Source organism: Apteryx mantelli, chromosome 1, assembly GCF_036417845.1.
Source record: "Apteryx mantelli isolate bAptMan1 chromosome 1, bAptMan1.hap1, whole genome shotgun sequence".
NCBI lineage: Eukaryota > Metazoa > Chordata > Aves > Apterygiformes > Apterygidae > Apteryx > Apteryx mantelli.
In genome coordinates, this window is record NC_089978.1 from 134,241,490 (window position 1) to 134,267,478 (window position 25,989).

Below are 25,989 nucleotides of genomic sequence, written 5' to 3' on the forward strand. Positions count from 1 at the left end.
AGATGATGATTTGAAACACAGTCGAAGTACGCACTCAAGCCCCGAAGCTGGGAAGTGGTCCTGTGTTAAACTTGCATCAACCTAGCCACAGGTGTCCCTCTGAGATGTCCTGGTTCCCACTCATACTGTGTGCCTCTCAAAGTCAGCCCACATGCTGCTTTTGGTAGCTATGCCAAAAGATTCTGACACCTCATTAGGCAATAATACTGCAAAATTTTCTTTAGTGTCATGAATCTAAAATGTAAGAAAAAGAGCATGCAAATATTATACTAAAAGAAGAGAGAAGAGCCACTTCATTAGCATTCACAGCTTCCTTAGTGTTTGCAAAGCATTCATCAACTGACCAATTAATACTCATGAGAACCTCAAGAGGACAACTGTGGAGTACAATGATCCTCTTTCGACAGACAGAAAACCGCAGCATGACAAAAGCAGTAAAATCCTGATCACAATTAGTACAGAACTTCCTCGGAGAGCTCTTACTAATGTTATCCAGACTCAATCTACAAATAACCAAGCTTTGCTGTAGTTTTATATAAAATTGTTTATTAAGTTAAGATCATAGAATCAAGAACCACCGCATCCTTCTGTCAGAAAAGGCCTCAGGAGGTCTCTAGTCCAACCTCCTGCTCAAAGCAGGGACAGCTAAGAGATCAGACTGGGTACTTAAGGCTTTATTCACTAAGGACGGGACAGTCAAGGTCTTCCTGGGACATTTACCTCTAAACCCCAGCATGCAGGTCCACTTTGAGTCCTACAGATGCTACCCTGGAAAAACAGACCTGTACTTTTAAAAGGTGCACTAGAGGATGAACCTAAAAAATTACTCACCAGTGAGCTATACCTGAGTGCAATAAACAAATGGAGACCTAAACAGCAAGATGACCATGATACAGCAAATCTAACCAATCTGCTTCTGCATAAGGAAATAGAGCTTCTGAGTTTTTTGAATGCATCAATAAAATATTTCATGAGGAGAATCAAATGACAATTGACATTTTGGCTTCTTAAAAGTCTCAGACAAAGTGTACACAAATACCTTTATAGAATGGAAATTAGCTCAGCCCAAAAGAATTAAGAGCAATAAATTATTTTCTCATGGCAGAATGCTAATCATAGATTATTTCAATGTTCAGTTTGCTATGCTATGGGGGAGTGGGGAGTGAAGAAGGTGCAGATTTAGTTACATAATACTTAGGTCAGAGAAAATCTAAGAAAACAATGAAAATTTCAAAGGGCTGAAACAGCATACACCACTACACAGGAAGTTTTTATATCTATAAGATCCTAAGATAAAATCTAGAGAAGATAGAAAACAAAGGAATTGATTTCACCAGATTCATGAATTAATGCAGAAGTAACTTAAGAAAATGCTACCAAGACCAGAAACTCTGTCAAACACAAAAAACAGAGGTGACTCCATCTCCTAAGGTTCTGAGCTAGGAAATTATACTTTGAGGAAGCTAAGCTACTTTCATAAACATGAACATTCTCCTCCTCCCCCACTTCAAAGAAAAACAGGGTGCCAGGGTGCAAAGCAATTGCGTTATTATAGTAACAAGTCAACTGACTTTTTAAGATGAATATTGAATATCAATTCTAGCGCACAATTCATGACTCTCCTCTACCACAAAGTGAGCAAAGATTTCAGGATATCAAGTTAGCAGATAACTGCCCATTACATGCAAGTGAGAAAGCCAACAGCTCTTGTATATAATATAATGCTTCATAAGGGTGATATGTCAAGAAAGCTCATAACAACAGGAGACTTCTGTTACTGCTGAAAGTGGTAGCAGGATATACTATAGATATAATATCTATACTGCTGTGAACAGTTGTACATGTAGATGTTTAAAAGAAGATGATACTCTGCCAGGTAAAAATCTAGCAGAGGATATCACTTTGGCTCAGGAAGTATCAACAACATGAATTCCTGATCTGAAAAACGAGATTATTTCTATGGTTATGCCAGACAGCATCTGTGCAGTGAAAATGAGAAATGCTGAATTACAGTTGCAGGTAGAAAAAAAAGTTACAAACTTTAAGAGGCAAGTGAAGTCTCAGGTACTGACTGCAACCTCAGCACTAATGATAACAGAAAGAAGGTGAGAATACTTGCGAAAAAAGAAAAACACAACAAACTTTATGAAGCTTAAGTTGACTCTATAATGGCTTCATTATGTGAAAATAATTATCTGGTCCAAACACAAATCAGTAAACGCGAAAAAGGCAGGGCAGAGATTTCCATGGCTGAAGTGCCTACTCAAAAACAGTTTGCCAAGTGGGTGCTTGGAGTCTGACAGCATATCAGATGAAGAACTTGCTACTTGTCCACCACAGTACAATCCTTTTTACCAATGGACTTCTTATTCTATTAATTCCAGATGACAGATCTTGCTTTTGACAGAAAAATGACTTATGTGAAATAGGCCCACTGAGTATCTGTTTGGAGAATGTTTATTATGGGATGTGCCCAAAAATACAAGTCAGCAAGATGCATGTACAGCTTGGTAATTCTAGAAAAAGACGGATCTGGAGTCGGCTGTGATAGAGCTAGAATGGCAATAAGTAGGGCATGTCTGAAATGAAATTGCTTTTGTAGGAACACTGTATCTAGATGCTTTTACTGATTTAGAACCCATGTGCCTTGTTCATGGGATCTGATCCTCTGTGATTGCTGGGAAATCAGGTTTTTATGACGTGAGAGTGGTAGTGAGATCTTTCAAACAAAATCGTAGCTATAGCAGTAAAAGGAGAAGCTGACCCCAACATACAGTGATTGAGAAGATTTTTTAAGTTCCATCAATGCAGCAACAGCAGTTTGAATTATTGTTTCTAAAAACCCCTTTCCACTCCCCAAAAAAGGGCAGACAGCTAGCAAGCAGAAAATCAGGGTCCTGTGCAGTAAGTAAAAGTTAATTTCTGGACAAATTGCCAAGAATGGCTATGCCCTAGAAATGGGGACAGTATTGTTTTCTTGCCATTCATTGCAAACGTGCATAACAGACAGTGAGATAACAAGTAGCTTTTGTTTTCAAAGGAACCTATTCTGGTTAAGGATATGATTTCCAGAGATCATATAAACCACCTTCAACTTCTGTTTTTAAATTAACCAAGGACTTGCTAGACAAGATTACTGCTCTACTGGCAGATGAAAAATTGATAACTGCTTTCCTATTGTCTACAGATAATGCTTTTTGGAGGTTAAGAAATGATCTTTTCCCTATACAGCCACTCAGATTTTTGCAGAAACTTAGAAAACTCTTACATATTATTTTATTCTTCTGGGAGCTACAAATCTCTACCTAAAGAGAAATTATTTCAGATATCACTAAGTCTTTGCCTCTGTCATTTATTTCTAAACAGCGCCCATGAAAAAGTTTGTTGGGGACATGCTCCAAATACACACAGGAAGCTAGGTTTTCCTCATATTCTTGATGAATTTATTAAGAAATCCATCGCTAAAGACTAAAATGTATATCAATGGAAAACTTAGTCTTTTGTGCATGCAAAAAAAGGACAAGTCTAAGATGTCTGATGGAACTAAGAAGGGGCAAATATTTCCGATCTGTTAGAACTGAACAGAAGTAGAAGTAAACGGTCTAAACTGGAGACTTTATGGCAGTGAACTGACTGCTCAAATTTGTATAAGAAAGCCAAAACTTTTTTTTTTCCCCTAATGTGGTGAATCAGTATTTTCAACCTTGTGTGTTTTTACCATTTCAAGAGAAATGGATGCAGTCACGGGTTTGACTCATCCTGTGTTCAGAGAAACAGAAACTTCCCAGATCATCTTTGTAAACAGAAGGAACTGCACATCAAACAGCAGAAAGCTGCTCCTTTCTTCACTATCCCGGTCTTGCCTTTTCAGGTGTCAGTCTGATCATCTTCATCAGCCTGTTCTGTATTTCTTCTACTTTTGCCACATCCTTTTTGAAACTGAGAGGCTAGAACTGCACACAGTATGTGAGATGCAGGAGTACCTTAACTTCATACAGTAGCAAAGATTTTGCCTGTGTTGTTCTCCCTTCCTAAAATATTGAATGGTTAATTTGCTTTTTGTCTGCTACTGAGCACTAAGATAACCTTTCCAATGAACTATTATAATCACAAAACCTCATTATCAAGTGGTAACAGCCATCTCACACCTTACCATCTTAAGAGTGAAGTTAGGATTTCTCCCTCTCCCAGCCCCAGTATGCATCACTTCACATTTATTTGAGAAACAAGAACGGGAGAGAGGAAATCACTCACTCAGCCCTGTAAAATCTTACAGCAATTCTTCAGCCAGGCCTCAATCTTCTACTCTGAATGTCCAAATCAGCAGCAAATTTCATCATACCACACCCATTCATTTTCCCCAAAATAATTTCTTCATACATTTTGCAGCATGCAACTCCAGTGCAATTCCTCCATGGTATCCAGCACAATTTATTTACACTCTCCATTTCCTGCCTTCCAACCATTTTTTCCAGGCAAAGATGGGGATATAACACCACATCCCAAGGCTGCCTAGTTCAACAGCTGTTAGCAATGAACTTCGCCAAGCATTTTTAGGAAATCCTTGTATACAACCACCAGATCTCGCTTGCTCACATGCTTGTTAAATCTTTCAAAGTACTTCCATAGGTTTGTGCATTATAACGTTGTTTAAAAAAAAATAAGATATATCAAGAAATCGTTTGTATCTGTGCATCCGCCAATTCTAGTCTCTATTCTAGTTTCTATTAGTTTGCCCAGTTCATTCATCCAGCATAGCAGTCTGCAGTTCTTTGATCTCCCCTTGAACCCTTTCAAAAATTGATGTCATATTACCCACCTTCTAGTCCTCTGGTAACAAAGCAGAGAAAAAGGACAGATGTCAGTAACGCAAATAAAGAATCCAAATCTCAGTGCAAACTGAGTCACAGTTAACTGTTGCAAATCTCAGGTATTGCAGTATTACATCTGGAGATGTACCCGTATCAGTCCATGTCTAACTGGAAAATATCTTAGGGAATTACTAACTCACACTGCCTAACAATGACGTTATGAAAATCAATAATTACGAGATGTGAAAATCAAAATTTTAACACCATCAAGTAGACTCTATGCTAAAGAACATAACAGGCATATTCTATGAAGCTGCTATGGGAAACACAGAAAGGACTACAGTAGAAATGAAACATAGACAACTAACGATTATTAGAATTTTTAGTATATTTAAAAGGACATTCTTGCAGTTATAGAGACTTTGATTGAAGAGCAAAATATACACTGTATAATTTAATCTTGTATAATTTAATACGAGAGAGCTTTCTCTCCATCCAGCTATCACCCGTGGTTTTTGCTACCAAAATCTCTGTGGTACACCAATAAATTGTGTATAAAATACAAAATGAAAATAGCAACAAGGCCCATCAAACTTCATGGCGTCTCTTGATCTACCCAATTCTGAAGAAAAGTAATTTACTTGGGGTTTCGCTATTTTTTTTTTTTAACTGGTTATATCACGGAAAGGAACTATTTTCTTGATTTTATTTGCATTTGAGTTTTATACACTGTAAATGTGCTACCTCTTTGTTCAAAGACAAGTTCTTTTCAAACAGGTATCTAGTAATGAAGACTTCCTTGACTTTTTAATGTGCTTCCAATAATGCAAGAATGGACAAGAATCATGCTTGAATAAGCTAATTAATTTTTTAAATATCCTCAAACATGCAAACTTGCATCCCTCATCAGTAAGGCATTTCAACAGTTACCAACCAAAGCAAACTATCCAGGATATGCAGCTGAAATGCTGTAGCCACCACACTAAGAACAAGTTCTATTCTCCTCCTTCCATCCGAGGAAAACGAATACACGAAGCTACAAAGCTTCTCACAGGCATAAATTAAAGACTTCCAAATGTAAAATGACAATCAACTAAAGGTATGCTTTTCCTTAATAAACTCATTCCTGCTAGTATGCTGGGACACAAATCCGTGCAGAGCTGTTCCTAACTTGCATGTACTGGACAAAGTGCTAAAAGCAATTTTCAATCTGCTATATGCATGAAAATTACTTTATTAACAGGAAGTCCTATGTCTTGACCAAAAAAGTCCATTCTTACTTTATGCAGATTCCACCCATTCAATAAAGATAAGATGGGCATCATAATAAAAGTACAGCAAAACTAGCTTAAAGACAACATAGCTATGGTTTCAATATGCTGAAATACATTTGAGCATCCAGAATATTTCAAGAGTTGGCAAACAAAACCACTTAATAAAACAAAACATATACATGCAGACTGTTATCTTAAATACTGAGGAAAAAAATAGGTTCATAACTATCGTGCTTCATTTTTATTGTGATCAAAGCCAGAAGCAGTGAGCTACAAAATACAGTGCAAAATCTTAATTCAATAGATACATACATTAATAAAAACTGATGTCCTAAAAAACTAGAAGTATGGGTAAGTTTGACCATGAACACACACACACACACACACACACACTAGTGTCAGCAGAAAGAAAACTGTTTCAGTTTGTCTTCATATGCCGAAAAGTCCCAGAAGGCAGCAGCCAATTTGGTTAGATCAGAAACACTACAATTACAAGAAATAAGATTAGCAATAGAAGTCATACATATAGTTAAGTATGAAAACAGGAGTTGTGTTTAACCTAGGAAAGACAGGGGAAGGGGAAAGTTATAGAGACCAGGCAGTCGGCAAACCAGGGCTCAAGTGCAGCTATCTCAAGCAATTGCATGCAGCTAAGGAAGTACCTACAAGACAAGACTACGGAGAAATCTCTTGCACCCCTTCTGGAAAATCAGCATGCTTCAATACCCCTCTGAAGTGCCTGTACACAAATGTATGCAGCATGGGGAATAAACGGGAGGAACTAGAGATCTGTTCACAGTTGCAGGGATATGATCTCATTGCGATTATGGAGATGTGGTCACATGTCTAGAATGCTGCAATAGATGGTTACACACTCTTTAGGAAGGACAAGTGAGGAAGGCGAGGAGGGGGAGGAGCCCTCTTTGTGAGAGTGCAACTGGAATGCACGGAGCTCTGCCTAGGGGTGGACGATGAGCATGTCAAGAGATTATGCGTAAGGATTAAGAGCCAGACTAACAAGGGTGACACTGTTGTGGGTGTTTGCTACAGGCCACCTGATCAGGGAGAGGAAGTAGATGAGGCCTTCTACAGACAGCTGGAAGTAGCCTCACATTCACAGGCCCTAGTTCTCATGGGGGACTTCAACCACCCTGATATCTGCTGGAGAGACAACACAGCAAGGCACAAGCAATCCAGAAGGTTCCTACAGAGCACTGAGGATCACTTTTTGACACAGGTGGTGGAGGAACCAGTGAGGTGAGGTGCTCTGATGGATCTTGCACTTACAAACAAGGAAGGGCTGGTTGGAGACATGAAGTTTAGGGGCAACCTTGGCTGCAGTGACCATGAGATGGTGGAGTTCAGGATCCTGCAAAGAGGAGGCAGCAGGGCACTAAGTAGGATTGCAACCCTGGACTTCAGGAGAGCAAACTTTGGCCTCTTCAGGGATTTACTTGGAGGAATCCCATGGGATAGGGCCCTAAAAGGAAGGGGGGGGGGTGTCCAAGAAAGCTGGTTGATTTTCAAGCATCACCTCCTCCAGGCTCAAGAATGGTGCATCGCACTGAGCAAGAAGTCAAGCAAAGGGGGCAGGAGACCTGCATGGATGAATGAGGAGCTCCTGGCAAAACTCAAGCAGAAGAAGGAAGTATACAGAAGGTGGAAAGGGGGACAGGCCACTTGGGAGGACTATAGGAACATTGTCAGAGTATGCAGGGATGGGACTAGGAAGGCTAAGGCCCATTTGGAATTAAATCTGGCAAGGGATGTCAAGGACAAGAAGAAGGGCTTCTTCAAATACATCAGTAGCAAAAGGAAGACTAGAGGGAATGTGGGCCCGCTGCCCTGGTGATGAAGGATACAGAGAAGGCAGAGTTACTGAATGCTGCCTTTGCTTCAGTCCTTACTGTTAAGGCCAGCCCTCAGGAATCCCAGACCCTGGAGGCAAGAGAGAAAGTCTGGAGAAAGGAAGACACTCCCTTGGTCAAGGAGAATCAGGTTAAGGATCACTTAAGCAAACCTGATACCCACAAATCCATGGGCCCCGATGGGATGCACCCACGAGTGCTGAGGGAACTGGCAGATGTTATTGCTAGGCCACTCTCCATCATCTCTGAAAGGTCACGGAGAACAGGAGAGGTGCCTGAAGGCTGGAAGAAAGCCAATGTCATGCCAGTGACATCAAAAAGGGCAACAAAGATGACCCGGGGAACTACAGGCCAGTCAGCCTCACCTGCATCCCTGGAAAGATGAGGGAGCAGCTCATCCTGGAGGCCATCTCCAAGCAAGTGGAGGACAAGAAGGTGATCAGGAGTAGTCAGCATGGATTCACCAAGGGGACATCATGCTTAACCAAGCTGATAGCCTTCTGTGGTGGAATGACTGTCTGGATAGATGAGGGGAGAGTAGTGGATGTTGTCTACCTTGACTTCAGCAAGGCTTTTGACACTGTCTCCCATAACATCCTCATAGGTAAGCTCAGGAAGTGTGGGCTAGATGGGTGGACAGTGAGGTGGATTGAGAACTGGCTGAATGGCAGAGCTCAGAGGGTTGTGATCAGTGGCACAAAGTCTAGTTGGACGTCTGTAGCTAGTGGTGTCCCCTGGGGTCAATACTGGGGCCAATCCTGTTCAACTTCTTCCTCAATGACCTGGATGAAGGGACAGAGTGCACCCTCAGCAAGTTTGCTGAGGATACAAACCTGGGAGGAGTGGCTGATACCCCAGAAGGCTGTGCTGCCATTCATAGAGACCTGGACAGGCTGGAGAGGTGGGCGGAGAGGAACCTCCTGAAGTTCAACAAAGGCAAGTGCAGAGTCCTGCACCTAGGGAGGAAAAACCCCATGCACCAGTACAGGTTGGGGGTTGACCTGCTGGAAAGCAGCTCTGTGGAGAAGGACCTGGGAGTGCTGGTGGACACCAAGTTAAGCATGAGGCAGCAATGTGCCCTTGTGGCCAAGAAGGCCAATGGTATGCTGGGGTGCATTAGGAAGAGTGTTGCCAGGAGGTTGAGGGAGGGGATCCTCCCCCTCTACTCAGCCCTGGTGAGGCCACATCTGGAGTACTGTGTCCAGTCCTGGGCTCCCCAGCAAAGGGCTACAAAGATGATTAGGGGACTGGAGCATCTCTCTTTTGAGGAAGGGCTGAGAGAGCTGGGCCTGTTCAGCCTGGAAAAGAGAAGGCTGAGGGGGGATCTTATTAATGTATACAAATATCTGAAGGGAGGGTGTCAACAGGATGGGACCAGACTCTCTTCAGTGGTGCCTAGTGACAGGATGAGAGGCAACGGGCACAAACACACACAGGAAGTTCCATCTGAATATGAGGAAAAATTTCTTCACTGTGAGGGTGACAGAGCACTGGAACAGGTTGCCCAGAGAGGCTGTGGAGTCTCCATCCTTGGAGATATTCAAAACCCACCTGGATGCGATCCTGTGCAATGTGCTCTAGGTGACCCTGCTTGAGCAGGGGGGTTGGACTAGATGATCTCCAGAGGTCCCTTCCAACCTCAACCATTCTGTGCAGTATGAAAAGACTTTTACATGATTAAATATTTTTCTTCTGTGCAGCTCTTTTCTCACTAAGCACACCCAAACAGAATTCAGGTAAAGGGACACTTACTATTTTTAGACTGTTTTCCTAACAGAATAAGTCTTACACAGTCTTGCTGTCTATACATCTGTCATTCACCACATACATCTGCAGTAGCATTTGAATCTGCTGTCAAACCTAATTGCACAGAGTCAGAGGAATGAGATTATATTGGAGAGCTCTACGTTTTGTGAAAAATCAAAAGCCAGATAAAGAAGACAGACCCAAATTAGCACCTTTACTGAGAGAAGGGTAGTTATAATCCAGCTCCTTATTCATTCATAGGGGCAGCACTTAATATGCAGGTAGCTCTAAACCAGGTGCACAGCACATTGTAATTCATGCAGTCAAATAAGTAGAAGATAAAAGAGAAGCAGAGGATGGTGTGAGGGGATGTAGGTCAAAAATCCATAGGATTACTTCTGTTGCTTATGAAACAATCTGTTACTTCTCAACATTCAGCTAGCAGTCTCTTGAGCATCAGCCAAAGACCATGATGACTATACAATTCCTTTTCATCACCTCTTTTCTTGTCACACTTCTAAAAGCATTACCAAAACTGCCTCCACTAATATTCAACAAATTATCTCTTTAATTCCCCTCTAAGAGGCAACATATTAGAATTACACATATAAAAAGAAGAGGGGAGGCAAAGTTTTGCTGAAGGCCGTAGAGTACTTCACTGGCAAAAGAACTCAAGTCAGAGCACCCCAGATTTCCAGGCGGGTCCTCATTCCTCACTCACACCAAGCATCCAAACTTAGCAGTGATTCTTTTCATGCGTCAGATGCTGTAAGAGGGGTATCCAGGGAACACAGGGGACCCAATTAAAGATCACTTGCAACAACTTTTAAGCGTCTTCCTCAGCTTTTCACCAAAAAGCCATGACAGAAGTAGGCATGGAACCAAAACTTTGCTGTGTTGAAAAAAAGTCAGAAATTGTCAGAAATCAGTAAAACATCTCCTTACTAGCTCTTTCATCTCCCTGTTAAACTTAATATCTTTTGAACTGCACAACAAGAAGCAAACATGTTAGACAACTAGGAGGATCATTCACTTCACAACCCTGGCTTATTCTGTGAAAACCATTTGCCCTTTGAGCTGAATTAAATAAACATGCTATGTACAACTAGCACAGCCTAATTACATAATTGCGTATCATAATGAGTACAGAAAAAGTAGAACAAAAAAACTCCAAAGAACTCAGATTTTGCAAGCACATCTTTGAAATCTGGAACACAAAAATTATTTTAGCCTTCATTTATTTGATTGTGTTTGTGTAACATTCTGGTACAGCTTCCTTTCAGTTGTTGGTTATGTTTAGTCAACAGGCTTACATGGAAAACATGATATCAACATTTCTCAGGGCAAATATCTACGGATTTTAACAATCCAAGAACTAAAAGAACCATTTCAATGTTTAGAACAAGGTATGCATAGGGTATCCTGCATGGGATTAGTATTGATGGGTGAAATATTCTATTTTAACAAGTATCTGAAATGAACACTGGCAATAAGGCAATACCAACAAATCTAAGGCTGAGATGAAAAGAAAACCTGAATAGGGTGCAAAAAAAGAGAGCACGCATGTGAGAGAGAGCATGCACACAAGTGACTTTCCTTTATTTGACTGGGTAATATTTAATTCCTCAAGGAAACAAAACTCATTAAAAAAAATCTGCAAAGAGCAATTATACCTGTAATGACATTGACGGGGCAAAAAATATCATTCCAAAAACTATTTAAAGGACATAATAAAGGAAATTATGCTCCCAAACTTCTTAGTGCCCATGCAATTTATTTCTAATTTAACTTAAAAAGGAAGCCATCAATGACTTTCAAAAGATCAGTTTTGTTCTTAATTTCTTTGCATTAGCCCCGATAAAAAGATTTATCTTAAAATCTTTTTGAAATATGATACAAGTCTCATCTACCTCTTACTAAAGCATTTTCTCATCTCTTACTTAGTATGAAAAAACATTGTAAAATACTAACATAAAGCTAAAGGGGAGCAACAAGAATCTTTTTCACAGAATCACAGAATGGTTGAGGTTGGAAGGGACCTCTGGAGATCATCTAGTCCAACCCCCCTGCTCAAGCAGGGTCACCTAGAGCACATTGCACAGGATCGCATCCAGGTGGGTTTTGAATATCTCCAAGGATGGAGACTCCACAGCCTCTCTGGGCAACCTGTTCCAGTGCTCTGTCACCCTCACAGTGAAGAAGTTTTTCCTCATATTCAGATGGAACTTCTCCAGGCTAAACAGGTCCAGCTCCCTCAGCACTCATGGGCACATCCCATCGGGGCCCATGGATTTGTGGGTATCAGGTTTGCTTAAGTGATCCTTAACCTGATTCTCCTTGACCAAGGGAGTGTCTTCCTTTCTCCAGACTTTCTCTCTTGCCTCCAGGGTCTGGGATTCCTGAGGGCTGGCCTTAACAGTAAGGACTGAAGCAAAGGCAGCATTCAGTAACTCTGCCTTCTCTGTATCCTTCATCACCAGGGCAGCGGGCCCACATTCCCTCTAGTCTTCCTTTTGCTACTGATGTATTTGAAGAAGCCCTTCTTCTTGTCCTTGACATCCCTTGCCAGATTTAATTCCAAATGGGCCTTAGCCTTCCTAGTCCCATCCCTGCATACTCTGACAATGTTCCTATAGTCCTCCCAAGTGGCCTGTCCCCCTTTCCACCTTCTGTATACTTCCTTCTTCTGCTTGAGTTTTGCCAGGAGCTCCTCATTCATCCATGCAGGTCTCCTGCCCCCTTTGCTTGACTTCTTGCTCAGTGCGATGCACCATTCTTGAGCCTGGAGGAGGTGATGCTTGAAAATCAACCAGCTTTCTTGGACACCCCCCCCCCTTCCTTTTAGGGCCCTATCCCATGGGATTCCTCCAAGTAAATCCCTGAAGAGGCCAAAGTTTGCTCTCCTGAAGTCCAGGGTTGCAATCCTACTTAGTGCCCTGCTGCCTCCTCTTTGCAGGATCCTGAACTCCACCATCTCATGGTCACTGCAGCCAAGGCTGCCCCGACCTTCACATCTTCAACCAGATATGTTTATTCAGATGTGCTTATTCTTAAAATAGTAGTTAATTAAAAACAATAGCAATTTTTTGAAGCCAGAACAGCAAGTTAATCTACTAGAGAAGTGCTACAAAGCTGATGAAAAAGCTTTCCTTCTCAAAATTATTACTGTGCATCAAAAATAATCAGCCAAGTCATATAAACAGTCCTCACTGGAACAGCTGAATTAATAGCTTGTTAGAAGAATATAAGCAAATTACACAACTGTGAATTAGTTCTCACAACTGAGAATATAAACACTAAGATCAAAACCAAAGACAAAAAATGAGATGCATGTTCCACTCCTTGTTTGTTCCATGAAACTTCCCTCTCTATGGAAAGGGGACATTCCCACGACAGTTTTCAAACACTGTACAAAGCTGAAAGCATTACACAAGTTTAAATTACTTTTATATGCACCTTCTTAATAAAATATATATATATATTTAAAATATTTAAGTACCACAAAGCCGCTCATTATAGAGACCTGTAAAATGACTTCACTGAAGCTTTCTTTGGAAAGAAAAAAGTAATGAATCTTCCGTAACAATGATAGTAACTGGGTCCCCATGTGGAAATTTTCTACTCTTCTCCTCCTTAGTGTGGAGAGCCATGTGCATGTTCCAAATTATCCCTAATATTGCCCCTAAATTGCCCCAATTCTACATATTTTTAATTTTTTGATACAAAGTGAAATAGGCTGTATAAATTTGTTCATTTTGTAAATTTACGTAATCTAAAGCTGTTCTATGAGAGTGGAATTCCTCAAATATGCATTCCTCAGGCATCAAAGTAAATCAAGGCCAACTGTCTTCTCAGGACCACTTGGAATTTTAAAACCAGATATGCAGCCTCCAGAGAGCTAGGAAATTCCCTGTGCAATTTTTGGTTTTGATCCAAGCAACCATAATGCACTGCATGTCAGAAATGCTGTGTATACTGGATGCAGACCTGTATTACAGATATTGTCTCCTGGAACTTACTCTTTTTTGGTAAGTCTGTATCTTATCTACAAAGACTATTTGTACTAGTCTATACTGGTTAAGAAGAATGGTAAGAAAAGACCTCAGTGATGATTTTCTCCTTAACAGTAATGCTGCCACAGTGGTGGCATTCTGTCTTTTCCCAATTCTTGTTTCACTTGTTATATACACAGATTTGAAGTTACAGTTAATTATCAGAAGCTGTAACAGACCAGAACTATCTTATGTCATCGCCTATCCCCTGTCTGAAGTCCTAAAGGAAAAGATGAAGACATTGCCCTCAAAGAATCAAGGCCAGCTATATTACACCCTTTCGTAAGACACATTCCCTCTAGCAGCATGCAACAGATTTTACTTCCCTTTCTGTTCTTACTCTTGCAGCTGAAGGGAGAAAGGGATGTTCAAGGCAGATGGAGGGCTTTGGCAAAGTCCCCTACACTGGTGCATTTTGGTGTCAAAACCACTGACAAAAATAGGGTAGTAACACTGAAAGGTATGAACCATTTATCTTGTCTGTCCAAAGATTCATCCATAGCTGTAAAGAACCCAAGATGATCACTATGTGGGGAAGATCAATGAGATCGTCTTGTCACTTATCAATCTTATCACTTAGCATCAAGATACAAATGGTACTTAATAAAATGCAGAAACTCGGTGCAAAGGGTATTAAGTGCTGTATGCAAGTATCTAGAGAAAGAACAGAGCTCTGACTGCTAGAGCATTGTTGCAGGCAACTGCATCCAAGTTTCCATTAAGTTGTTAGTTACAGCAATGAGGTTCATTCTTATCAAAGCATCATATGCTCACTCCAACCAAACCCTTCCAGGTCTAGAAGGATACTCCTGAGTTATAAAGTAAAAAAAAAAAAAAAAAGTGCAATCCTTCAACTAGAATGCCTTGGGCATTATGTTCTTTGCAATCATAGCATTTTAAAAGTGACTTCTTATCCAATCCACAAAATCCTCAAGGAACAGGAATAGGAACTACAGTCTTCCTGTTTACTAGCGTATTTCAAGATGCACATTGAATTTCCAGAATCTCTGCAGTAGTCTGACACATACAGCTGATACCTTAAAAGCAGATTTCAGATAAAGTATTATTTATCTGACACACCTAAAATATGTTTCATCTCACCTACACTAGAAGTAGACCCAGAGACTGCATGAGAATAACACTGCAACAACAATGGGGTCTTCAGCATTATGATTTGCCAGTTCTCACTAGCACACCTTCCACCGCCATATTCTACCCTTTCGCACACCTAACCATAGAAGTAATGATCTGCTGCCCTGTGTCAAAGAATTCAAAAATTCTAGAGATCAGCTGATAGCTATAGTATTAATAAGACTCAGTGAAGGCAGTTCACACAACACAGAATCTTTTGGTCATGCTAATATGATCCTGGACTGTTAAAGCACAATGGCCATACTGTTGAAGGCTGCACAGTACAAAGGTATGACACCCTCACTGCAGTTCTTACTCAGCTAATAAATAATCCCATAAAATCTTTTACCTGGCTATGATCAGCTACATACTTCAGAAACCACAAAGTATCCATAATAGTCAACAAGCTATGCAGTAAAAGGCAGCTTGTTGATGCGATTCACATTTAGGCTGAGTTGACAAAAAACAAGCAGTCCTTTTATAGTACAAGATTTGTGGCAACTGCAGGTAAGAATCCCCAGAGGTATTACTTAAACAACCCTGGTTGTTTAACTACACCAACACACATTTGTTTACCTTCAGGTGTGGATCAACATGAATTGTCCAAGCTTCACTACATATTCAGGTAAAATAAGTATTTGTGTTAACCTATAGCTTCTCAGCTCTTCTCAAATCAGTTTTACATTCTGACAAAACATGATCTTAGAAATGCACATTATTATCAATTGCAAGTACTAATTTTCAATTCTCATTTCAATTCATGGTTGAGCTATGTGATCTTTAGCTGATGCTTTCTTCAGCTATTCATCATTGCTACCTTTGCTCAGTACTTTCATGTCACTTGGTTAACTCACTTACTCCACTCATTAAATCCATCAGTGGCAAACTCACAGGTACTTAAATATAGTAATCTGTAGTTAAACTAAAAAGTGTTGACAGCTCCCTGACCATACTGTTCACCATTCATATTCATTCCACAGAAGACGCACTGAGAAGTGAAATGCTCTGTATGTTCTTGCTGGAAACGTTCAAAGACTCCTCAGAGTTTTGAAAAACAGTAGGGTCCTTTGAAATCCACAATTCAGCACTGTCCTTTGGGAAATAGTCCTAACAAAGCAGGATCAAGTGGGTCCGATAACTCAGACAACTTCACAGTCCAAAGTGTTTCTATAGTAGTCACTAATGGAAGACACACACCTCCAGGGGAAGGATTTGCTGTGTGTCAGGTTCAAACACTGATACATCGCCATGTCTACAGGCATAAACAGTTGTTCATTATCTGATACGATTGGATTTGCCCTTGTCATCATTAATGTTCGAAGTAAAATTCCAACTTGGGTGATTTACCCACAGCATACCACATCCTGCAGCTGTTGCACTTCCCTATTACTAGCACAGATGTGTGACTATAACTATGGTTTTGTTTTTTTTTTTAAACCTTACTAAACTCAGGCTGCAATTTAAAAGCAGATTCAGCTGATGTAACCATTGATTGCTGTGATCCTGGCTACTCTTTAGTGACAGAGCCTGTGCTCATCTGCCTCTGGCCTGAACCATGTCTGTTTGCTAACCTGATTATTGGGCATAAGACTAATTAGATTAAAAAAAAAAAGCCTGAAAAATGTCAGGTGAAAATAATAATAATAAAAAGCCACCACCAGGGCAGAAGAGTGCAATAAATCTCATGGCCAGAGGTGGAAAGGATGGAGCCAGAACCAGCAATTCCCATAGCCTAGAATGCCATGGAACCAGAAGCCTAAGCCAACATCTTAGTTTGAATGTTCTTATAGATAAATGAGAAATCTACATAAATGAATTCTTAGTTTTAAAACTATCCTTAGAGCAGTCATTTAAAATTTACCAAATTATCACACACTTTTCTTTAAGTAATTTTCAATTTTCACTAGCAGACCAATTTTTTTTCTCTCTTTTCACTCCACTTTTTAAAAATTTTTAAATATTCTGCGATACACCAATACCCTCCATTGTTTGAATGGAACCTGACAAAGACAGGGCTCTATTTTAAAAGTGTACTGTTGCTGTTTCATGTGTAAATGTCAAACTCACTTTGGCCTCCAATACTATCATTAAAGAAATCCTTAAAAAAAATTAACTGTTATTCAGTGAGATATTAAGATCACAACACCAAGAAAAACATGCAATAAGATGGTGATGTTTACTAATACTAGATGCATACTTTTAACTTACTGTTTACTAAAAAGTTTTGCACTCCTATTTCTCTCTCTCTTTTTCTTTTAATATAAATCAGAACAGCAACTAGAGGACATACAGATAACTGCTATCAGACACAGGAATGGATAGAACCACATCATCATCTTTACCTCTTTAATTTTATTCCTCTTCTCTCGGATGTCTGGGTCTGCTGGTTCTCCACTGTTTATCCCTATAAGATTTGGTAAAGGAACTGGGGGCAGTGGTTTGCTGTCTTTCTTCTTCAACTCTTGGACTACTTTGCTCTTTTCTGTCTGAATCTCAGCTTGAATCTCATCACGGGATTTCTTCAGCTTTTCTTTAGCCTCTTCCAGGGCCTTTTCATGATCTGCTCGGATCTTATTTCTCAGACGTTCCTCTTCTTCTCTAAAGAAACAAATGCTGGTCAGAGTCTCATTTCTTAAAATGCATTGATTACAAACAAACCCAAGCTTTAAAACAGAAGCCACGTTGTGAGTTGGTTTATTCTAAGTAATTGTAATGATTCAAACAAGTTTATTGAAACATGCTAGTGCACATATATGCTATATTATACTATTTTTGCCATGAACTCCAACAGAAGAACTGTGCACACATCAGCAACAGTGCTGTAAGAAAACTTATTTTAGGGTTATTCTAGATTATATCTCAGCACCTTTGCTTGTCTATTCGAAAATTTAGAGAGGAAAAGCCTTAGATCTTGTATTTCAACTACAGAATGTGCACTCGTATAACAAAGCTAACACTATATAGCGCACAGGCATATCTAGCAATTCTTCAGCTTTTTAGAAAAAAATCAAAAGGGCTCTTCCTCAGCTTCTCTACAGTAACTGCATCGTATGCAGCTCGCCAATACTTGGAAGTACTGACTACAAAAAAAATTGCAGTCACCCATTTTATTAACAACAAGGTGTGAGCTGCAAATCCCGTCACAGTATATTTTGGTTTGAATTCAGACCTTATTGTTTCAGTCAGTATGTTTCATAAACTTCCCAAGTTAAATGCAGAATTAATTATAAAGTGACTTAAAAGCATATAAGCTTTACATAAAGCACAATTTTGAAGCCTGTTATTACCAAAATTACCAAAATAACAATTTCTTGGCTCTAAGCATAGTCTTTCATCATGATCTTTAAATCTTTAATGATCAGTAAGAGTTTTGAGATTCACACACAAATTAAGAGTGCTGTTTTAAGGCCTGGGCTAGACATGAGGTTATTCTAATAACAGATCAAAACAGGTCCTTCCAGTCCTAAAATATTTGGAGGCAACAAAATGATACACCTCAGGCTCTCAGCATAACGCAACCTTTTCACACATCTTTAAAAGGATCCACAGTTGCACAATAACTAATACAAGCCAAAAGAGCTCCAGGGATTAAAACAAGCCCAAGTCCAAAAAGCAACCTGCCCCACCACTCCCCCCTTCCCCAATACTACTTTCCTCCAAAAACCATTAAGAAAAAGATGGTGGATAAGCAAAAGGAAAGAAAGCACAAAGAGAGGCCCTGTAAGGGATGGGAAGCTAGGCCTGACTGCTTTTAGGAGAGACCGAGTCACTAGGCCCATATCACATGATTTTTTCAGCCTACTGAAATAGTACCATGTAAAAGGAGCAATCATCATCTGATATGTGAGGATTAAAGATCGGTTAGCATCTACTATAGAGCACTGCCTCACCCTTACAAAAAAACTCTCAAAGAACACTCATATGAGTAACTTGCATAAAGTTGTGTGTTTGCCTATTTTAAAAGAAAGACACTCTGCCTTTTTTCCAGTTTGATTACTACATTATTATTATGGCTACTGGGAGGTCTCAAATGGTGGCTAGGAGACAAGCAGGAAGGGAGGGGGGGGAACATGAGCAGCCACATCTCAGCAAACACATGAGGAATTAAGGGACTCCAGGTATAAAGATTTTGCCAGACAGTCTACAGAACTGATTTGAACTAGGGCAAAAAAGCAGCCCATAAATGAAAAAATAAGGTATTTTTGGAACTACAAAAAGATAGTAGTCTCTAAGTCTCAACAGCTCTGAAAACCTATTCGATGAATCTTGACAGATCTAAATTTAAATTACCACTCTAGGATAAGGCCAAGCATGGTAGACATGCTCACACACTGCAACCTTAAAAAGCTTTTCTTCCAAATGCTTTGCTCTCACTAAATGATACTTTAAGAACATGGCCTGGATACAGTATGACAATACTCAGATTTCCAAAAGAAAGTAATAACAAAAGAACACTTGTTACACAGGATATTACAGGCCATGGAATAATTTAAAAGTGAAAAATTTCCAAAACTTCATCACTGGAAAATACAAATGTACAAATCTCTTTACAGGGGAAGGAATGGGAGAAGGACACTCAAGCAGATTAGAAAGTGGCAAAAGCCTGACCTGACAAACAAATGAAGGAAAAGGGGAAAAAAGCAGGAAGCACCAACTTTTCCCAACACTTTAATCTCACATATTATATCATTAAGATTTCCATTTCTAGTATGATGTATTTAAAGTGATAACTGCAGTCTGTACTTTTGCCCAGAAAATATTTTTAAGAGATGCAAAATGAGGATTGCTATGTTTTGAGATACATTACATAAAGTTTTTAAACCATTAAGATACAATTTCAGCAACTGTCAGACAAACTATTCTGTCGGCCATTAGGATATAAATCACCAAAATGGTTGTGCTAAATATTTGCATCATTTATCACTGTAATATCAGAGTAATCCCCTGATGAACTTTTCCATTTTGTGCAAGGTATATAGGACTGTTACAGCTCTCTGCCTAAGGAGGGCTGATTCTCTAAATCAAACTGTAATAAATTAAGCTTTTAGTTGCAGAAATTCACCGTTCAAACCCTCAGTGCATGGGCCCTGACTGTTAACTTAAAAATTACTGTGTTTATGTGATAACATTTTTATTATATTTATTAAGTTGATATTTATGTACCTCTTGGCTCCAATCTTTAGGTTGGTACACAAAGGCTCAAATAGAAACTTTTTTAGCTCACATTTTATTTTCAATTTGACAAAATTTGACATCGCTTAAAAAAATTCAAGTTTACAAGCCAATGTGCATAGCTTGTAGCAGGAAACCATGGCAATACAACATAAATATGCTCTCAGCAAAACGCACTGTTACACAAAGAGACTCGTGTTAGCACTTAGGTTTTTCATAAATGCTACTGGGCTTGCATTTAAAAATTATAGTAGTGTTACTACCTGTTGATATTTCAGCACCAGAAATACGATGCAAAGGTTTTTATGGTGCATTGGTTAAAGGGCTTTCAAACTGACCTTCTTCAGCCACTTTTCTCAACAGGTGTGTCAGATCCACATTTCTCCAAAACAATGAAAAAGGACTGAGCTCCTCACTTTATGATATCAAATACAAGCTCATTAATACTGCAGAACAGTAGCAGTCCTTCTCTCCCTCAAGGGTAAAGCAGTGAAACATTTTCCAATCAGCAAAATACTATTATAAAAAGAAAAAAAAAAGTAAGCAATACTATTTAAGAAAATTTTTGTCTCCACCACAACCTACCGATGAGAGACTAAATGTGTCGTATTCCTGTAAAAGTTGCTTACATTGTAATGCAGCAGCAAGGCACTGGTTTCAATAACAAAGGCAGATAAAAATTTATATCAACTGAAAAATTTGAAACCACAGATCTGTAGTCTGGAAAGTTTTTCCAAAGCTTGCACAGGGCTTTGTGGAAGAGGTAGGTAGAATGAGAATGAGGTAGCCAGAATTAGACCTCATTTCACACAGTCATGTCCCCACCAAGACAGATACTCTGTACAAAAGCCAAAGAGATAGCTTATAGAGAATAGGAAATAGGAAGCATTACTGAATACTTAAGAAAATACTTCAGTTTTGGGATAACATATTTTGGAATTATGCTTCTCATTTTCAAAATTCGATTTCTAGAGAAGAGAAGCCTCTACCTCCCGACTAGATGGTTAAAAAATAGTTAAAAAGCACCTCCCCAAATAAAATCCTCCTCTGTGAGAAGGATTAACCATGTTTGAAGAACTATGCCTGACTCACTAGAACCACTGCTTCACTAAGTGGAATGACATGCACTGTGGTGATGCGCTTTGCACACCATCAGGATTTCGCACCATAGTCAAGCACCATCATCCTTCCCTTTAATCTTCTGTCCTAGGTCAAAGTACAATGGGGGGGGGTGGCAACAGTAATAAGTGTCATTAATCTACCTCTACCATCCTCATCTATTTCTAGATTCAAACTGCATGAAACAGCCATAAACTGGAAAACAAGTTTTGAACTCTGAGTCTATTTACACTGCAGGAGCCACTATCAATGTACACAGGCTCTGCCATTGTTCATTCCACAGCACTATAATCCAATTAAAGTCATTAAGGAGGTTTGAATGACAGCCCATTCTCCTCTGCTCACTCAGCAGAATAACTAAGTGGTTGAAGAAAATATGCAGAGACTTAACAGGGATGAAAAATTCCAGCACTAACTGTATGATCATCCCAAAATCTTCCAGGAAGTGACATTTTGAGATAAACATGAGAAAGCAATAAGATGAACAGAGAAGTCCACAGGTGTTAGAGGGAATTTACAGGAGATAGTAAAAGTGCTTCTTCTGCAGATAGACATTCTCTATGTAGTTACCAATGATGAACAGCATGAGCTGCAAGAAATAGTTTTTTTAAATTCAACCTGAAAAATACATTTTACCAAATATATTCAAGTATACGACCCTAGTGGAAAAAATCCATACTCCTAAAGCAATGATAGCAACACCGCATGTTTCTCAGACAAGTTCTTAAGCATCCAGACTCGGGTACTACCACATAACAAGTTCATTCTGTATTTACGCTTAAGAGAATGAAAAGACTAATTTGTGACCAACTGAGACCAAAAAAATTCTGCCCAAACCCACATCCAAATACCCAACAAGTTCCACATCTACCACAAGAAAGAGTCAGGAACAGCATGTAGATATTAATGCATGTAGATATCATTAAATTTGGATATTCATAGAGTGAAAGGAAAGGGACCACAGAAAAGAGAAATCTAAGAACAGATATACTACTCAGTCTATTTCATAAAGACTGGAAACAATCCCAGCATAAGCACATACACCAAAACATGTCAGATATGCTGTTTTCCTATCCAACTGTCCCTCCTTTCCAGGCAATACAAGCGGACACATTATAGAGCATTTTGAGTAAATCTTCAAAAACCTCACTTAAAGCAAAACTGCTGCTTCATTCTAACCACCCCAGCACCTTATTCCACAGTCTCAAGAGAAAACTGAGATTTAACTACCATGAGAATACTAGCTATTTTAAAACAGGCGATATTATTAAAAGAATCTGCTTAGACCATTTTTGTCAACAAGAAGCATAAAAAGAGGCAATAATTACTATCTGAAACTAGACAAGCGCAAACTAGAAGTAGGTGCAAGTTTTCTAAACCACTGTAATTAACTACTGCAGCTATTTAGGCAAGAACATAGGGCACTCTCAAAGTCTCTACAAGCAGTCTAAATGTAATTCAGAAAAGACCACAAGTTATAAGGCTTGATAACAGAATCACTAACTGAAATCTAATATGCTATAATTATGCATGAGGTAATAACTCTTCTGAATTTAAGAACAGTTACTAAAACTTCACTTGCCAGGACAATGATTTTTAACATTAGTCTCATCTATCTGCTATGATACAACAGGCTCTGGAGAAACAGAACTGCAAAAAACACATACTTTCAAACTTGTTCATAAGACACAACATGATCAAAAGCGGAAACCAGAATAAAAATTGAGCTAAGAAAAGAAAACTAACCACCAGCAACTGTTCTCCTGCACTTAAAAGTGGAGCACTGGGTTACTAAATCAAGGCACAACCAGTTTATTACCCACTGGATTTTCTGCAGATGGGCAGGCAAGATCTGTTAAAGCACATAAATATTTTTACGAGTCTGTCATCCAGAAATAACCCCATAGGTGGAAATTCGTTCACGCAATGTAAAGACACTGGAAAAATATCTACTGCCCCTTCATTGCCCATAAAATTAACCAAAATTACAGATTTCTTGAGTGCTTTCTTTTAGAAGTTGACAGTAAAACTGGGTATTTCTAGTGGATGGTTGTATTTGCAAAGGACATGAGTACTGCTTCTCCAACACAAACAAGGACCACAAGAGACAGACTACTTACTCAAGTCCTCTCTTCTCTTTCTCTCTCCAGCTTTGGAATTTTCTCCTCTTCTTGCCATTCCACTTTCTCTTGATCTTTTTCATGCCTCAATCTCCCTTTTTCTTTTAATATTCTTCTTACCAACTTACACTCTGCTAGCTTGCTCTCTTGGTGTTCTAAAAAGACATGGCTGCCACCCCAAACACCAATCCTTCTCACTTTTATCATCAAAGCTCTTTGGGCAATACTAGGAAGGGGAGAGAACAGAACCCACTGACACAGGGACTCTCTTTTAGTCCTGAATTCCCCTGCTTAAACTCAGTTTAGACCTTCGCCAACCACACTTCGCTTCACTTGCGTGCAATAAATGAAGTCTATTAATTGATCTCATTGTAGCCAAATCCTAGACCAAGAACCTCAGCTGTCAGCCACCTTCAACACTGTCCTCAAAAACAATCATCTGACAAAAGCTCACAGATCTTATTCCAGGTCTGCTCTCCTGTCTAAACCAAAACCTTAGTCTTTGACATTCCTTTATAGCTAGCTAGCCCTCATCTTCAAGTCAAATGGACTGTAACTTAAACTCTTAATCTCCCTCCCATATCTTTTGTCCAGTAACAGAAATTTCTCCATCGCCTAGATTGCCTGCTGTCCAGGCATTCTTTCCCGCACTGTCTGGTTCCCAGAACTTGACTGCACCTAAATCTTTCTACCTCCTTTCCAAGTATTTCAAAATGCAGTCTTTTCTAACCTGAATAGTAAAAGCCCTCACAGTTATTATTATGCTTTTGACAGCCTTGCTCTGCTCATACCCACTCAGCAATGCTATTGGGAAGACAATCAGTTTATCAGCTACTTGCATCTCTACATTCCCTTTCTGTATTTTTCTGCAAAACTGCAATTCATTATACAAACATTTTTGTAGGCACAGTGGAAATAAAGTGCAGCCACTTTTAGATTATGGATATGTTAAATTCACTAATTTCCATGCTGATCAGTAAAGGCCACTGTTTATTAGTGCTCCCATATCTATCTGTACCCAATTGTTTTCTTTTGCCTTGTAATTTAGGCAGGGACACTCTATAGTCTGGGAAATCTTCTTGTTCTGTATTTATTACCTGGTAAAACAGGACACTTCTCAGCTAGAGCTCCTGGAAAAAGCCTTGGAATGAGGACAAACAAAACCCTTGAGGAACAGATGCAGAGAGAATTTTGAAAACAGACTGAACAGGCACAGAGAGAACTTGCACAAGTGGGTGAAGAGTTGAAGCACATCCTTTACACATGAAGAGGAAGCCCACTGCAAAGCTAAAAGCTAACAAACTCCTTAGTACAGCTAGATACCCTTTTTTAAGATTTTGGAACACGACCAGAATCTTCATAAATCATGATAAAGCGATATACTCAATCAAATATTTTACTAATAAGTGCATTAATAAATGGTACAGCTCTTGTGGTTTTTTGCACAATGATTAATAAAAAATTGCAAAACATATCTTCCAATTAAGAACAAAACAGTACGGACTCCACAGTCAAACGCAGAACAGATATAACTATTCTAAGGGAAGAACAGCATGTAGGCAAGGGGTCCTCCTTGGGACCCCTTTTCTTCCTAATTGTGAATGTTAAAATGAAGAGAATAATTAGGAAAACTATCTGAAGATTCTGTCCAGTGCTGTGACCCTTCCCAAAGGCATTTGTTCCTCACCTCCCCCTACAGCAGCTATTAATATAATTCCAAGCATCAATTCAAAAAGGAAGAGGACACCACACTCAAGTTAATGGCTTTCTTGGAACCTGGAAGCATCATCACAGCCTGCAGACTTGGCTTAGTTTTACTTCAGAAAGAAAGGCAGAGGTTTTCGACAAACATTGCAACAGCTTCACTCATACTAGTGGTCAGGCATTTATCAGTGTTGAGAAGGATCACTAGAGATCATATAGGCACTTTAACCTTACATGAAAATTTTTTAGTTTTGTATTTACTATATCAGCTCTGATGCAGATTTTCAGAAGAACCAGATCCAAATGTTTCAGGAAGAAATATGATGCCTTTTTTTAGTTCAAGAGCAATTAATACAGACCTCATTAATGAGGAGCAAATAAAAAATAGAAATTACACAGTGCTTTATACAGATTTTCAATATATAAAAGCAAACTCATTCATTTTCAAGTGTACAGTGTCTTAGCATCACTCAGGTATGAAAACAATTTGTTAGGAAAAGCAATGAATTCCCAAAGTAAAACAATAATTTAGAGCTTTCAATCACTACAACTCTAACAAATGTTTCTTTTGCATCCTTTTTTTGCTTCTAAGATATAAAAGAAAATACGATTAGACCTGCCTCAAGGCACAAACATAAAATTAAAAACAGATGTTATTTCAGAATCTTTTGCTGATTAAAGAAACTCCATTTAATGGTTGCAGCTAATTACTTCTCTGCAGAACACTAAGCCTATGCAGAGTGAGATCTTATAGCCAATTGTCAAATCACTTACAATGCTAATATGGAGAAAACTTTTACTTCTCTTTTTCAGGAACGAACAATCTTACTCTGAAAAATGGACACTCAGAAGTCTCAGTCTTACCAAAAGTTTATGACATTAGGGAGCTCTTCATATTTTAATCAAGAAACTTAAATCAGAGAAATGCTGCTCCTCACCCAATATAAAAAAATTCCAAATAGCTTTCTGTCTCCCAGTTCAATACCATATTG

The 25,989-nt window shown here is 39.2% G+C and overlaps 1 protein-coding gene across 6 annotated transcripts in view; it reads right to left on the reverse strand.

Annotated features, from left to right (window-relative positions):
* The window catches only part of MAN1A2 (mannosidase alpha class 1A member 2), a 159,543-nt gene that overhangs the window by 109,363 nt on the left and 24,191 nt on the right, over positions 1-25,989 (reverse strand). For all 6 annotated transcript variants that reach the window (XM_067302575.1, XM_067302560.1, XM_067302567.1 and 3 more), the window contains one exon: positions 17,225-17,480. Coding sequence is in view for 5 of the 6 variants with exons in the window: in XM_067302560.1 (XP_067158661.1) it covers positions 17,225-17,480 (256 nt within the window). In the remaining variant the exon portion in view is untranslated. The remainder of the gene's footprint in view (positions 1-17,224; positions 17,481-25,989) is intronic.